Genomic DNA, 16649 nt, shown 5'->3' with positions numbered 1-16649 from the left:
ACAGGATTAGTACTCCTGGAAATTTAAAGTAACACTAACTTTTAAAGGGCAAAATATACAATATGATAGTTACGCGGCCTGATAAAGCGTGTTCTGGATGTTTCTGCTTAGCTAGTATAAGGGGATTCTCTGAAGACACTGAAAAACGTATCTAATTGTTTTCATTGTTTACACTTTGTAGCTTTCATCTACTCTTACACAAAAAAGCTATTAGCAACTAAGAACAATAACTATCCTGTCATCTTTATTTTCGAGCCAGCGGGCTGGTTCACTGGAATCTCTTTAAGGGGGATTTCCCCCTCAACCTTGATGTCAAATAAATCTAAGTTTAACATTTGTGTTGAAATAATGACCATCTGTGGTTCTTGTTCTTCCTCTCTTCTCTCTCTTTGTCTTACAAACACTTTTGTAATGTTTTTAGTGATAATTGACTGTAATCTGTGATCTTTCTAATGCAGAAGAGTAGATATATATACTTGATTTAAGATGCTGTTGCAGGGAGCAGACTGGGGTCGATATGCAAAAGTTGGAAGCAAGAGGGATGATGTCAGTTTTTGTACATTTCAGTAATCTGGAGCTTTTGTTCTCTTTAAAAATAAGGTTGTTTAATCAATGCCTGCACGTTCATTTATTTAGATATAAAATAAATATTGTTTTAAATATGTAAATCTAAGGTTCGAACAGCATTGAGCGGCACAGGCTCCAGGATACTGAAACCTCAGATGATATATATGTAAAGTTCACTACAACAGCACTTAAATACTGAGGACTAATGTCACTCACACATTCTCCAGAATGTTGATCTTCATTTCTCCTGTGCTATTGTAAAGGATGAAAGCTATGCACTTACAGAAAGCTTTCCATGATTACATCCATATTAATGACAGCAACATTCATAAAGTGAAATATATTCTGGAGATTTCTTTCAAAATGAATTTACCATTAAAGTACTATGGAAATGAATTTATTTTTCTGATTGTGACAAATATTTATATATAAGCAATGTGGTGTTGCTCCAAAGTTTTCTTGGTCTTTTGTTTGGTTTCATGCATGGAGAGGATACTTTCTAATGATGGACCGGAACTATATTTCTACACTCAAAATGTGAATGTTTCTTTCTTTAATGTAACTGTCAGGTGAGGTTATCTGTATGTATTATTTGGGGGAAATAAAGATAATGTTGGGTAATAAATAAAAATATTTGTTGTGTGATTTATTTACCATCCAGCTAGGCTATTAACTCGCCATGACGAATGATTTACTTGTGAAGTAAGTTATGTTTTTTAATTGCCAGTACACGGAATGCATGTGTGCTAATTAGCTGTAGTAATGAAGCTGAAACTAAATATAATAGGTCTACAAACTGTCCCATTTTGTTCATTCTTAACTTAGTTCCTTTAACTAAACTAACTTAGTATATTTGACATGTAGACATTGTGTTGGTGCTATACATTAAATTAAACAAGATAACCAGATGATAGTAGAATATATTCTTGAACAGTCTTGAAACTGCTTCTGTAACCTGCAGGATGACTGCTGTAGCTCAGTCATAACGGCTAACTCACCCGATTCCCGCTCTGTGCTACAAAAAGATCATATGTTAATATGAGATGTGCATTTAGCGCGGCTTCTAACAAGTAATTATCTGTGTTTGAGCGCCCTCGTGTGCTGGAATTTTTTTTTTTGAGAGAGATTAAAAAACTACAATTCCCAGCACGACTTCCGTTGTTCGTCGGAAGTACATTTCTAAAGCAGGACATTTTGGTTTCATGCGGAAGTGACACGTTCATAATGGTAAGATGATCTGAAATAGACGTAGAAGTGTTATGTTTTTTATGTCTTTTTTTGTCGTTTGCTTGTATATGTATTCATATTATGCCTAGTTGTTGCTCGCCGCGTTGTTCCTGGTTGTTAACTGTCCAACTTTCCAGTTAATATGATTAATAAGCAACACAAGAGTTTAACATCGTGGTCCGTATTTAGGCGACATAGAATAATTCACTAATAAAAGAATAGTTCTTATTCATTCATTTAAATGTATTTGTTCAGTAGTACTTCTTTGTTCATTGCTTTATGACAGCTAATGAATAATTTGACCCTGTCACAGAGATCCAGACATCGAGACACTTCATAAACACACTAAGTGTGCATCTTTAAACTTGCCTTAAAAACACATCATTTGTTTCTTTCAGTGTGGAGTATAGAAGTCAATAAAAGACAACATATTAATTCCTCAAAAATTAAATATTTATTTTATTTGTTTAAATATGTTTATCATTATATGTTTGCGTTTTATTTTAAATGAGTTGTATTAAATGAAATTTGCACTTTTATTTAGGCTTATATTTAAACTCTAAAAAACATTTTCAGTCAGGCAACAGGAGCAGATCAAGCTGTTGGTTTTGGACTTGTTGGTTTTAGCGTGTTGCTGTTTACATATTACACTATTTGGGTCATAGTCTTGGTAAGTGTGTGTGTGTGTGTGTGTGTGTGTGTGTGTGTATGTATGTGTGTTTTATGCTTAAACTTTAACAACATTTAAATGTGATGAATTAGTTTAGCAGTTTTCCAAATTGATATGACACCCATAACATGCTTTGTTTCATACGCTACTGAAAAAAATATTGAAGTGATCAAACACTGATGCAGACTTTTCTGCCCTCGTTCCAGCCTTTTGTAGACGGTGACCATGTGATCCACAGCTATTTTCTTCCACGAGAATATTCAGTCATACTTCCTGGAGTTGCAGCATTAATCCTCTTACTTTTTGTTGGTAAGCAAGCAATCCATGAACATAATGTTAATAGTATATCAAGTTAAAAATGTTTGTAATTATATCCACACCCCTTCCGAACAGCTGTGACAGTCACATCTTTCAAGAAGTAGCAGAAGACACACCTCTTCTGCAAGCACTTAACCACCTCACACCCTTAAACCAATGCACTTATACACAAAAAGCACTTACTTTTCTTCTGTGCATTACTCCTCTTTTCTAACTTGCTTCCTAATCTAGTTGTAAACCTGCATTGTGAATAATGTGGTTCCTTGACAAATTGCTTTTGTTCCTCTTTGGATAAAAGCATCTGATAAATGCATTAATGTAACGTAAATGTAAATCCAACAATACAGCTAACAATACAGCCAATAAAAATCAGAATTTATTTGTTTTCCTCTGGTCGTTCATTTTCTCTGTCTACTCTAGTGAACAAATTTACCCTTACTGTTTTTTTCAGGCACCTTCATAGGGGTGGTAACATGGAAGAATCGAAAACCTAAGAAAGTTGATTAAGACTCTCCAGGCTGTTGTGATTCATCTGGTCACAAGAACGAACTGTGCTGATTTGACTCATGTACCACTTCCTGTACACAGCCGCGTGAAGATCAACTCCAAAGCTGCTCTCCTGGATTCCAGTTATTAGACATGTTCAGGTGGTTCCTAAAATGAACAACAAAATAGATTTCATTAATAGCCCAAAGCAGTACTGAACATGTAGCTGCGTAGTAGTCTGTTTGAGCTTTGTGCACCCGATGGCCACAACCTTGATTGAAGACCACTATAGCTTTGCAGAATTCTTTCCATAGTCAGGGAGATAAAAGCAAATAATATGTGAGAACACTCTTTAGGCACCTAAGAGATGGGGTTGATTTATGTATAGTGTGTATCTGGAAGACATCTAAATGAAATACAGGATTTCTCTTTTTGTTTAGTTATGCTTTACGTTGAGGAGATTCAGCTGTTCTTTTATGTTGTAAATAGATGTATTTATAAACTGGAGTGCTTGATTCTAGCAGCAAAATAATTCAGGACAACAATCTATAAAGAATGAGAAAGAACTTTTTGTAATATAAACAATCCCACATTAAAATGAATAGAAATATGCTTAACTTTATAATGTTGTGTTTGTTTTTCTCTTATTTTATATGTAAAGCATATCTATGTATTTACATGTGTATATAAGTTTAATTTCAATTACTTTAATGTGTTGTAATGAGTTTGCTCTGAATAGTCCAGCTGCTTTTTCTAAATTCTGGGTGGCAGTTGAGAGAGTAGAGTTAACTGTGACAACTGCAGTGCATCCTCAGGCATCAAAGAGGACCTTTTGGGCAACCACTAACTCTTGTCTCTCGCTCTCATTTACTGGCAAGGTTAGTTAAGTTAATTAAATTTAATGTTAAATTACAGATTTAGATTTAGAACATTTTTTGTATTTATTTATATGAGTTTTTGTGTCTGTAGTGGACATTATTTAGTGAATTTCTCAGATCTTACATGTCAGAGTTTTAAATCTGGATGTCCTGTAAAGAGATACCAAATGTTTGGAAGTTTCACCATGACCACTCCCTCTCCTTGGTCTTTAAAGATGGCTGACACTATAATTTAGTGATAATTGTACATCCTTATGGAAATATGATATTTTGTAATTATCATTTAAAACTAATTTATATTCAAGTTGTTTGTCATAAATCAACATATCAGGAAAATGTTATGGGGCTTCAAATCAAAATATGACTTCCTGTTATGAAACAGGTCATCATTTCATACATGTCCAGTGTAGTGGACACCGGGGCTAAAAACATGTTTATTACACATTTTGGGAGACAAAACAATTGAATAGGAAAATAAATTATGTATTATTCTTATGAAATATTAGATATTATTATGAAAATCTGGCCAATTATTACTTCCGTTATTACACTTCTTTTTCAACATGCTGTCCCAACAGCGCATTATATAATAATAATTCATTACATTTATATAGCACTTTTCTAGGCACTCAAAGCGCTTTACATTGTCAGGGGGTATCTCCTCATCCACCACCAGTGTGCAGCATCCACCTGGATGATGCGACGGCAGCCATAGTGCGCCAGAACGCCCACCACACACCATCTTATTGGTGGAGAGGAGACAGAGTGATGAAGCCAATCAGTAGATATGGGGATTGTTAGGAGGCCATGATGATCAGAGGCCAATGGGCAAATTTGGCCAGGATGCCGAGGTCACACCTCTACTCTTTTCGAAAGACATCCTGGGATTTTTAATGACCACAGAGAGTCAGGACCTCGGTTTAACGTCTCATCCGAAGGACGGTGCTTGTTGACAGTATGACCTGTCCCCGTCACTATACTGGGGTGCTAGGACCCACACAGACTGCAGGGCGAGCACCCCCGCTGGCCTCACTAACCCCTCTTCCAGCAGCAACCTAGTTTTCTCTGGAGGTCTCCCATCCAGGTACTGATCAGGCTCAACCCTGCTTAGCTTCAGTGGGTAACCAGTCTTGGGCTACAGGGTGATATGGCTGCCGGCAAATGCAAATTAGCATATGCAAATTAGATACAGTGTATAGATAACATTGTGTTTAATAGGAAAACCAGTTTATGGAAATTTTACACACATATTGCATAAAGCAAAGTGGTATATCAAATCATTCTGTTATATCTTTTATAACATAGTTGAGAATCATCCTTATAAAAAATTTGGTATAATCCTGAAATTTAAAAATTGATTGGTGATTTTTTTAAATCACATTGTTTTTGTCTTTTGTCTATTCATGAATAACATGAATAAAATATAATTTTTCAAAAAGTTATTCTTCCATTTTTTCTTATGCTCTAAACAATGTAATGACAAGAAAAATGACTAAATTAAAGCTTTTTTTCTGAGTCTCAGGAGTATATATATATATATATATATATATATATGAATAGAGAGAGAGAGAATGTACTATGTGTAGAACATCTTAGTTCAAGGTTGCGATATGTGTAAGATATCAATCTACTATCGTTCAGGTCCGTGTGTTCCGTATCTAAGCACAGAACGGCAGTGTGTGTGTGTGTGTGTGTGTGTGTGGGATGGGCCGCTGCAATCGTGCTCGTTCTAAAGAGAGACTGGTCGAGCTCGAGCTGCTCATCCACACACTGCCAGTGTCATGTCACGCGAGGACAGAGACATTGCGCTGATCTCCCCATCCACGACCCGGCGATAGGACGAGGACATGTACTAACTAGAGGACCCATAATGAATCGCAGTGAGGTACGTGCACATCTGTTTTTTATTAGACAGAAAGACCTTGTGTCTGTTTTTTTTTGTTTGTTTTGTTAGAAAAACATGTTAATCAAAAACTGTTTAATAATAGTAAAAATATACATTATTTTGGACTTTGACTTTAAATCTGCACTTCATATGTGGATCTGATGACAGAGGAATTTTTAAGTCCCAGGCTGCATTTAGAGGGGGAAAATCTGCAGACTGATATTGAAAAATGTAATTTCTTCATGCAGAACAGCTGATTACCATCACTGCAAACAAATAAACTTATGTCTGAAATATTTCTCTGGCACTCAGTGTGCAGTGCTGAAGAATCCGTTTAGACACATGACACTTGGGAGGACAAATTGGCTGAAAATTGTTTGCAACTATGATTTCCTCATGTGCAAAGAACACAGGTGTCTTAAAGGTGCGGTGCATTTTTTTTGCAGCTGATGGCATGTCAGATTTGTGCTATGACCTGCTGCAGGTGCTCTCTCCCTGGATGGTGCTGCATTCACTAGTAATAAAGATTTGCAAATAACTAATAATAATTTCCCCGTTTTGAGTGACCCCACCTTAAGACCTCTTGAACAGATACAGATTTTGTTCAGTTGTTCTGTTGTCAGGGAGACCTTAACCAGTTTCAAGATGATGACCAATCCCTCTGTCATTATAACACGAGTAGAGTGCAGTAAAATATATTCATGTCTCATATATACACACACTCACAAAATACTGATAAAAAATATGTGGTAATGCATTTGGTTTCTACTAAGGCTTTACAAGTTGGTGTACTCTAGTCTACAGTATATAAGTACATGTCCATTGGATGTTGTAGATGGAGATGTCAGGGCCAGGTGTGAGCCGACACAGTTGCACAGTGAAGAGGAGACGGTGGGGAAGACTGAGGCAGCAATGGAAACTGCTGGGTCTGTTTGAGATCGACCAGCAGCATGAGTTCTACAGTCTCACCTGTATGATGAAGGAAGGGCTGTGTGCCGCTGTGCAGAACACCATTGACAACCCTTTACCTGTGAGTATACCCATGTTTATGAACCTACACCTCATTCAGTCCCTATTGAATATCACTTCTTCCATCTTAAGGAAAAGATTACAATTGGAAAGATGCAGTTATAGCTAGAGTTTTAATTGGTTTGTGGACTCCCAGGGGTCTGTGGAGAAGATATAAAAACATATATAATTGTCTTTAATCAGTATCAGAATCAGAATTAACTTTATTGCCAAGCATGCTACACACAAAAGGAATTTGTCTTTGTGACAGGAGCTTCCAGTGCAGATAAAGTACAGACATAATAAAGACAATGAAATAGAATACAAGGCAATAACAAAAAATAGGCTATAAATGTATATATAATACAATTCAGTAATAAATACAGGAAATACACAATAGACAGAATTACAATGTAAAGATATGCTGTTAAAAATTAGAAAATGTAAAACTTTAATGCCATTTCTTACATGTACATTAGAGTATGAGTATTTCAATTTCTGTCTATTTACAAAGCTATTATGAAATAGAAACCAGATAGAAAGCCAACTTAGAGGTATGTTAGTTTTTTTTTTTTCACATTTCGATTTTTTTTTTTTTTTACCCTAAACATTTTTCCTTAATCAGATTTATCAAAACATTTTTTTGTTAAAAATTAGAAAATGTAAAACTTTAATGCCATTTCTTACATGTACATTAGAGTATGAGTATTTCAATTTCTGTCTATTTACAAAGCTATTATGAAATAGAAACCAGATAGAAAGCCAACTTAGAGGTATGTTAGTTTGTTTTTTTTCACATTTCGATTTTTTGTTTTTATTCACCATAACATTTTTCCTTAATCAGATTTATCAAAACATTTTATTCAAATCTTTTTGTTAACCCCCAGACTAGTCTGTTCATTACTGACATCAGCTAGTGTTAACATCTACAACTCAAGCTGATATGAACAAATGTATCTATACAGAAGTCACAGATCATTGCAGTCAAACAGGTTTGGAATTATGAAAACATCCAAAATACAATCCCAAGGAAATAAACAGTTCAGCTCACATTACATTTTCAATGTTGAAGTGCACATTGAAATTAAAGGTGAGAGAGACGACAGCTTTGGCATGATCAAAGACCTCCAAGGAGACAGGCGTGTTCTATTTACCATTAATTAGTATGAGGACAAGCTCCATAGAGAGGACCATATTTTGATCTTTCCATGGAGACGGTGTTTGTGGCACTGAAGGGGCACCGTATTACAATGTTTAGGCTTGATTAGAGCTGTTTTTATCTTGGTAATTTGCTCAAGAGTAACAGAGCATATGGTGTGAAAGAATAACCAAGTGTTTTGGAAACAAACACCATTGTATTGCACGCACTGGGGAGGAGGGGAGAATTCAAACAAAGCAATAGTGCTCTTTGCATGGTAGCGCCACAAGAGAGGGCAGAAATGTTCAAGCAGAAATCAGTGGCTTTTTTAAACCATGAAAAAGAGAATGTAGATTGCAGTTGAGTAAGTGGCATAAGTAAAAAATTAGCATATACCTGATACACAATGTATATCTAAGCTTTAGCGTATTATAGAGGAGCAAGAGAGTACTATTCATCTCTGAACGTGGTACTGTATGTGCATTGTGCATGACTCATTTTTTCACCACATAGGCTTGTCACATTTGTGATGTTTCATAGATTATTCACATAGCATTGCAGTGCTTTCTATAAATCAATTTTCTTATTGAGATGACAGAATATTGAAACCGCAGTAACTGTGGCATTCACTGATGCCTAAAAGAAATAGAGGGCTTCCAGCAAACCAAGGACTCTCCCAGCTGGCGTTTTTAGTATGGTTAAAACCATACAAGATAGAATTGGATAGTTCTGGTCCTAGATTCTGTCAATAAGATGTTACAGCCATGCTAAAATACATATTTACATGTCAGGGAACTTAAGTAATTAATGAAATTCGTCAAATAAAATATAGTTTTTGCCTTTTATGTTGTAAATCATTTTATGATAGCAGTAAGACAATCAATCGCGTGATATTTTGGGATATTTGTGAATATAGTCATGGTTAAAGTATTTTAATAACCATTACACGCATTAAAATGTACTCAGATATTCTAAATGTGATTTCTCCTGAATGTAAATTAATTGTGGTAACACAGATGGATAGACTTGAAACATTGACCTCTTCCCCACTTTTTTCAATATAGCTTTCTATTGCCATTTTCAGTGAACCACACAAACTTGTCTATGAGGCAAACACATCCCCTGATTATTAACTACTCAACCTATTTTGTAGTGTGGTTGTTGCACTCATGGTCATGTGCTTGTTCACTCTAACACACACACACATAGATGATGTTGCCGACCCCTGATTCTATTGAATCCCGTCTGCTTAGGCAGCAGTATGATGCATGAATGTGCTGCCTGTTGTCTGGGGGTCAAAGCACTTTTGCAACTCTCTCACACAAAAACAATACCTGCAAAAACATGTAATCAACTATACAATATACTTTTCAGTATTGATCATATATTTTGTGCTTTTTAGGATGAGCTGTCTGAGGATGACTATACTCTTGAAGTTATTCAAATCCATAAGGTATGTTAAAGGAAAAAGCCAACACCTCTTACTATAATTTCGGCATTTTTTTCTGTACCAGACAAATTATACGTAAGATATTTATGTATAATTTCTACTGAATGTCTTCTGTTGTGTTTGTGACTGTGTGAAGGACTTCAAGATGGAGACGTACGCTGGGCCGGTGTTTGCCAGTCTGCGGCGCTCCCTGGGAATGACAGAGAAGGAATATCAGCAGTCCCTCTCTTCTGAAGGCAGCTACCTGCAATTCATCAGCAATTCCAAGAGCAAGGCAGACTTCTTCCTAACGTGAGTCAGCACAAATTCACATGCAGGAGCATATGCACCAGACGCAGTATGAGGAGAAGACAGACCACTCATAGAAAAATAAATGGGAGAAATCACATAGTTCAATATGGCCTGTATAAGAAGGGCTGCATTTTAAAGAGCTTTTTTGATGGATTTTTGTACTCTAAAACCTGCATATAATTTTAGCATGATTTCAGCCACAGTTATACTGTTGTCTTTTTTTTTTCTTTGAAATATATGTTTTGATTTGAAATGTGTTATTGAAACATAATCTTTCTTTCTGGGGGTTTTCCCCATTCATTTAGATACAGCTTAAAAGATCAAAGACAATTTTTAATATAACTCCGACTGGATTCGTCTGAAAGAAGAAAGTCATATACACCTAGGGTGACTTGAGGGTGAGTAATTTATGGGCTAATTTTCATTTTTGGGTGAACTAACCCTTTAAGTGACTCACAGTTTAGGCACAATATTGACGTTTTTTGCTCAATTTCGCTGATGAAAATAGTTCCAATAAAAGCCACAGCAGAACTGTTTTGTGTCTCCGAGCAACACAGCAGTGTTTCGTTACTGAATGAATCCACGTTTTTGAATGAATCAAGTGAGTCAATGATTCAGTGGCCCATTCATAAAGACAGTCACTTGCCTCTTTCTGAATAAATCAGCCGTTTTAACAAATCTGTTGAATGAAGGACTAATGACTCACTCATTCAAACGGTCATTTGATGCCACCTACTGGTTTGGTTTCATATTTAAAACTATCGTTGCATTTTTCCCAACATTTCTTATTTGTATGTTTAAAAATGTTTAAAACATTAATCTTATAAAATTCTTTATGCATTCGAAAGTTTGCAGTGTAAATACATCTAATGCCACTTCAGATGCAACTTCTGCGTTTCCTGCAGTGGAAAGATGGAGTTTGTTGATACTGATTTCATTTGAGTGGTAACAATTCTACAGTTTCTTATTATTGTTCTAACTGAGTTAATTGAAACAATGTAAGAATTTGATGTGAAAGATGACACATTTAATAAGGTTAGTGAAAAATGACAATTTAAGAAACAGTGGGAAATGACATCTGTTTTGTTAAATAGTACAGCAACTCCTTTTCAGTTAATTGTTATTTCGACCTTTTTTCTAGTCACAGAGCACTTTATTTCGAGAGTTGTTTAAGTGAAAGAACAACTGTAACTTAGTCCAGAATAGGGGAATTGTAATGTTTAATAATTTTTTATTATGTAAATAATTTTTTGCATTAAAAAGTATAGATTTTTGTTTGTATATGCTGTCAATTATAGTTTTTAGAAAGAAAATCGGAATCGGCAGGTCACACTTACAAAATAATCGGAAATCGGAATCGGCCAAGAAAATTGCAATCGGTGCATCTCTATTATAATTTTTATTCAGCAAGGATGGATTAAATAGATCAAAAGTGACAGTAACGTCTTAAAAATTCTTTTGGACTTTTTATTAATCAAAGAATCCAAAGAAAAAAGTATCATGATTTCCATAGAGATATTAAGCAGCACAACTGTTTTAAATTGGTAATAATAATAAATATTTCTTGAGCAGGAAATCAGAACATTATTTCTGAAGAATCACGTAACACTAATGATTGATTCTAATTGCTGCTAAAAATTCAACTTGCCATACAGGAATACATTACAGTTTAAAATACATTAAAATACAAAACAGTTTTTTTTAAATCAGGGCTGTCCAAACTCGGTCCTGGAGGGCCGGTGTCCTGCAGAGTTTAGCTCCAACTTGCCTCAACACACCTGACTGGAAGTTTCTATGCCTAGTAAGAGCTTGATTAGCTGGTTCAGGTGTGTTTAATTAGGGTTGGAGCTAAACTCTTCAGGACACCGGCCCTCCAGGACCGAGTTTGGACAGCCCTGATTTAAATCGTCAAAATATTTCATTGTTTTTTTTTACTGATTTCTGATCAAATAAATGCAGCCTTGGTGAGTATAAGATACTTATTTTAAAAAGCATTTAAAAATCTCACTGACCAAACTTTTTAACGGAATAGTGTATATATTTATTTGATCTCAAACCAAATGTCCTTTAACACACATTTCTCTGTTCTCTGTTTAGTAATGACAAGCGGTTCTTCTTAAAGACACAGAGTAAAAGAGAAGTGCGATTTCTCTTGTCTAACCTGAGAATCTACATGGAACATCTGGAGAAGTACCCACACTCCCTGCTTGTCAAATTTTTAGGTGAGAATAAAGGAAGCTATTAAATTAACATTACTTTTTCAACAAATGTTACTGGACAAACATTTTCTTATCCACCAATTTTAATGCATTATAAATTTGAAGGTGTAACTTTCTTTTACACTAGAAACCTTAAAACCCTGAATGCTTATCTTTATTGCATCCATTTAAGCAATTGTCATGCTTGATTCATGGACAGGTGTTCACAGGATCAAAATAGCACATCAGAGAATGGTAATTATTTCACTTTACATCTTCAATTTCCTGTTAAAATTATTATTTTATGAACCCTGAGGGTGCATGTTGTTTTCTGTGTGCAGAAGTACTTTATTGTGATGCAAAGTGTCTTTTACCCTGATGACAGAATCACAGCGAGGTAAGACTTACTGCATGTTATAAATGGAAATGGTGAAGTGTTAACGATTCGTCCATTATCAATCATATAAATATTTAATGTTGCTAATCTCTCCATCACTTCTGTGAATGTACACCACAGAAGATGTCATCTTGGCTTACTAAAATCCACAGCCTTGCAATTATTGGTCATTAAATTGCTTTGCCTTTTAGCTGTTACTTTTGGCTTGCACTAATGGTAAGAAGAATGATCCAATCCATCACTACCACCTCCTTCTCCATTACACTTCCTTCCTAGTTTTACATTCACCCTTTTCTCTCAATGTTTAAGGTATGATATAAAGGGCTGTGAGGTGAGCCGGTGGACAGCCCCAGCCCCTGAAGGCAGCCAGATCATTGTTGTTTTGAAGGATCTTAATTTTGAAGGACAGTTCATTCAGTTAGGTAAGCTCAGTTCCTTTTATGATATTTAGACTTCATCTGCAACACTACATTCAATCCTTTGGTTCCTTGTTTATGTGACAGATCAGCAATGCCCTTGGCTCCTGCGTCAGGTGGAGATTGATACTGCCTTTCTTCAGACGCTCAATGTGTTGGACTACAGCCTCCTGCTTGCCCATCAGCCCCTGCACCAGGATGAACTCAGCCAGAGTCTCTCTTTCGCAACACTCATCATGCGTGCCAAAAAGTGAGCATCATTTTAGTCTATCATGCATATAGTCATCTACAAACAACCATAGACATTTACAAAGATGTTTTAATGAAGCTCTGCTTGTGTACTTTGTTTAAAGATGTCTGGCATTCATAATTGTATAAAAACTCTATTCTTGACACAGTCAGATGGCACACAGATACTTTTGGCTGGTCATCGCTATCTCACACAGTCATTTGAATGAACTGCTCATGCTTGACTGCTGAGGTGCACGCAGAATATAGTGATTGACTTTATATGATTACATGCAGAATACTGATGTTTGCTCTTGTTTTAATTGCTCTCATAGTTCAGAGACAATATTTTCTTCAAAACATTTCGGTTACACTTTATTTTAAGGTCCAATTATCGCTATTAACAAACCATTAACTACGACTTTTCCCTCAATAAACTCCTAATTAGCTGCTTATTAATAGTTAGTAAGGTAGTTGTTAGGTTTAAGTATTGGGTAGCATATTCTGCATGTAGAATATGGTCATGCAGAATATGTGCTTTTTAAGTAGCCTACTAAGAAACAGCCAATGCTTAATAAGCAACTAGTTAATAGTGAGAATTGGTCCCTATACTAAAGTGTTACGGATGTTTCTTTCTGCTGCCTCCTCTCTCTAGTTTAGTTCAGTATTTAAGGATGACAGGCTTTGCCCTGACTGTGAATGTTCATGTTCACTTCTGTTTCCAGATCCTTCTCTTTCTTCTCCAAACGGCCATTGGCAGGCAGGCATGTAGCTATCATATCTAGCTTCAATGTCATTTTCAAAGTAATGTCTCAAAGAAATAACAAAAACTAAATTACTAAACTATAATAATAACCATGCGTGTACTTGCTACTACCATTCCATTAGCCATTGAACATCATCTCATATACTGCATTTATCCATCATTTAAACTAATGGTTTACCCAAAAAATTGATGGAAGTCTTTTTTTTATTTACTTATTCTCATGTCTTTTGAAACCCCTATGACTTTGTCTTTTCCATAGAACACATAAGGACATTTAGCAGAATGTCCAAGCTGATCTTTTCCATACAATGAAAGTCAATAGTGTTCTGTTCCTCACACAAAGTGAACATATGACTTAAGTATGGGCTACTTTTAAGGTGCTTTTTTTTTTTAGAGACTGATCATCTTTGGTCCCCATTCATTTTCATTGTGTGGAGAAGAGCAGCATGAACATTCTGCAAAACATCTCTTTTTGTGTTCCACACAAAAAAGAATGACATATGGGTTTGGAAGGACATGAGGGTGAGTAAATGATGTAAGATTTTAAATTTTTGGGTGAACTATACCTTTAACAGCATGGAATGTTCAGGTGTAATAATCTTCTGCAGAGAAACAGAGCTTCAACCCAGAAACACGCAACAGCCACACACTTTCATTGAACGGCAATCATTCAGTAAGTTAATGTTCTTTGCTCTGTTCTGTGTTCCTCTCTGACTGGCTGTTAGGTCAGTAAATGCAACATCCAGTCCTACACCAACTGTTCCCGGGGTGGTGGCAGAGGAAGACTCCACACTCCTCTCCTCAGAATTAAATACAACACAATGCCACGTAACAGAAATACACAGTGGCAATGGTGCAACCGACATTGCAAGTCCTGAGGAAGACAAAATTGAGCAACAAAGTAGGGTGGGAACAGAGTCAGCCAATCTACAAACGTTCCAGTCACAGAACCGGAGATTGCTTCCTAACTTCAAAAACCCGCTTCATGTCATTGATGGACCAGAGCAGCGTTACTTCATTGGGATAATTGACATCTTCACTGTTTATGGTTTCAAAAAGAGGCTTGAGCATCTGTGGAAAAGCCTGAGACACCCACGACAAACATTCTCCACAGTCAGTCCTCCAGCTTACTGTCACAGGCTGTGCCAGTGGGTTCAGGACCATACCAAATAAAATTAGAGGTCTCTTAGATGACAGATGGACCCACTGTTCGCACACCTGACTCATACATACCTCATTATGTAAACACAGTGGAATGGATCTGAATGTTCATTTGAGGGTGAACGTTTTTATAGCTTTTTGTTTAAAGGGGTCATAGGATGCTACATGCACTTTTACAAGTTGTTTGAACTGAAATGTGTGTTGGCAGTGTGTGTACACAACCACCCTATAATGATAAAAATCCACCCAGTGTTTTTTTATTATCTGGTTAAATGTTTTCCCCTTTCTCAAATCGAGCCGATCTCAGATGCCTGTCTGTGTGACGTCACACAGACAGGCCCCTCCCACAATAGTTTGATTGACAGTCACGATGACTAGGCAGCTCGAAAGAGAGGGGCGAGGTCAGCAGAGCTCATTAACATTTAAAGGAAAATGCTACAAAAACGGCTTGATCTGAAAAGAGCTGTTTTTGACAGGGTAAAAAAAGGTGTTTTTTACACTACCATTGAGAAATTTTAACCAAACTATGTTACAGACTTTTCATTAAGACCCTAAAGAATCATATAAACTTGTGGAAAATGGGCATCCTATGACCCCTTTAAATAAAGACGATGCTAATGCAAGTACTTGTTAAAACACTGTAGTTCATGAAAAATGCAAAAGTTAAAAATGTTATTCATTTAAAATTGTTATGTAAGTAACAGCGCAATGACGGTGCATAAGGATGAAACCTATTATGAAAACATGAATAAGAGCAAAGTAAAGTGTAACTTTTGGTTTAAGCATGTTTTCATAATTGAATTATGTAATACAGGTTATATATATCCCATTTATTGAAAAGTACATTGTTACCATTTGATTGCCAGCTGTCCAGACAGAAAGGCTTTTGAGACTTACAACTTATCAACAAAAGCAGGGTCACTTCCTTCCTGCTGTCTGTCACGTTCAGAAACTGTTATGTGGAACTACACAAGTGGGCATTCAAATGCTTTCAGAAATATTTATGCAGTATAATAAAAAACGAATGTTTGATATTTGCATCTGTTCTTCTTTAATGATTTAGATAAATTATGTTAAGGCCTCAAGCCGCTTTTGTAGTGTGCTATTTGTAATTTACCAATTTATATAGCTGGAGCTAGAATTTTTGAGCACATTCTATTCAAATTAAAAATGTGCTTAAAATACATATTAAAATAATGGAGGGAAGCAAGGAAAATGAAATTGTGAATCATGTGAGGGGGCATTTTTCAAGTATCTTATGATGCTGTAATGTTTCTTTTATGGAAAGCCATAAAATGAGCAGTTTAAACCTATAGGTTGCAGTGTTAGTAGGGAAAATACAAATCTATGCAGTGTTAGTATAGGGAAAATACAAATCTATATCTATCTATCTGTCTATCTGTCTGTCTGTCTATCTATTTATAATTAATTGAATATTAATGGAATGATACAGTTTACTTGTACAGACCACAGAGGATACTTTTTAAAATTATTTTTCATTAGAAGTATTGTATTTTTAAAAAAAATGAAAATGGTTAGGATACCCAAACCAATGCGTTCACAGT

General features: G+C 35.8%; 2 protein-coding genes across 2 annotated transcripts; both read left to right on the top strand.

The window, feature by feature from the left end:
• The first annotated feature begins 1725 nt into the window (after positions 1 to 1725).
• Positions 1726 to 3879, top strand: LOC107712384 (dolichol phosphate-mannose biosynthesis regulatory protein-like). The gene is made up of 4 exons (XM_016517619.1): positions 1726 to 1794; positions 2375 to 2464; positions 2671 to 2773; positions 3234 to 3879. Exons 1-4 carry the CDS (start codon positions 1792 to 1794, stop codon positions 3287 to 3289), a joined length of 252 nt encoding a protein of 83 aa, XP_016373105.1. The 5' UTR covers positions 1726 to 1791; the 3' UTR covers positions 3290 to 3879.
• Positions 3880 to 5879: 2000 nt separating this feature from the next.
• Positions 5880 to 15264, top strand: LOC107712381 (phosphatidylinositol 4-phosphate 5-kinase-like protein 1). Its single transcript, XM_016517614.1, has 10 exons — positions 5880 to 6031; positions 6867 to 7061; positions 9580 to 9630; positions 9764 to 9918; positions 12016 to 12140; positions 12337 to 12371; positions 12458 to 12513; positions 12823 to 12935; positions 13017 to 13179; positions 14649 to 15264. Exons 1-10 carry the CDS (start codon positions 6017 to 6019, stop codon positions 15094 to 15096), a joined length of 1356 nt encoding a protein of 451 aa, XP_016373100.1. The 5' UTR covers positions 5880 to 6016; the 3' UTR covers positions 15097 to 15264.
• Positions 15265 to 16649: the final 1385 nt, after the last annotated feature.

Source organism: Sinocyclocheilus rhinocerous, unplaced genomic scaffold (genome assembly GCF_001515625.1).
Source record: "Sinocyclocheilus rhinocerous isolate Xijiao unplaced genomic scaffold, SAMN03320098_v1.1 scaffold298, whole genome shotgun sequence".
Taxonomy (NCBI): Eukaryota; Metazoa; Chordata; class Actinopteri; order Cypriniformes; family Cyprinidae; genus Sinocyclocheilus; species Sinocyclocheilus rhinocerous.
This window is presented reverse-complemented; position numbering and strand designations above follow the sequence as displayed.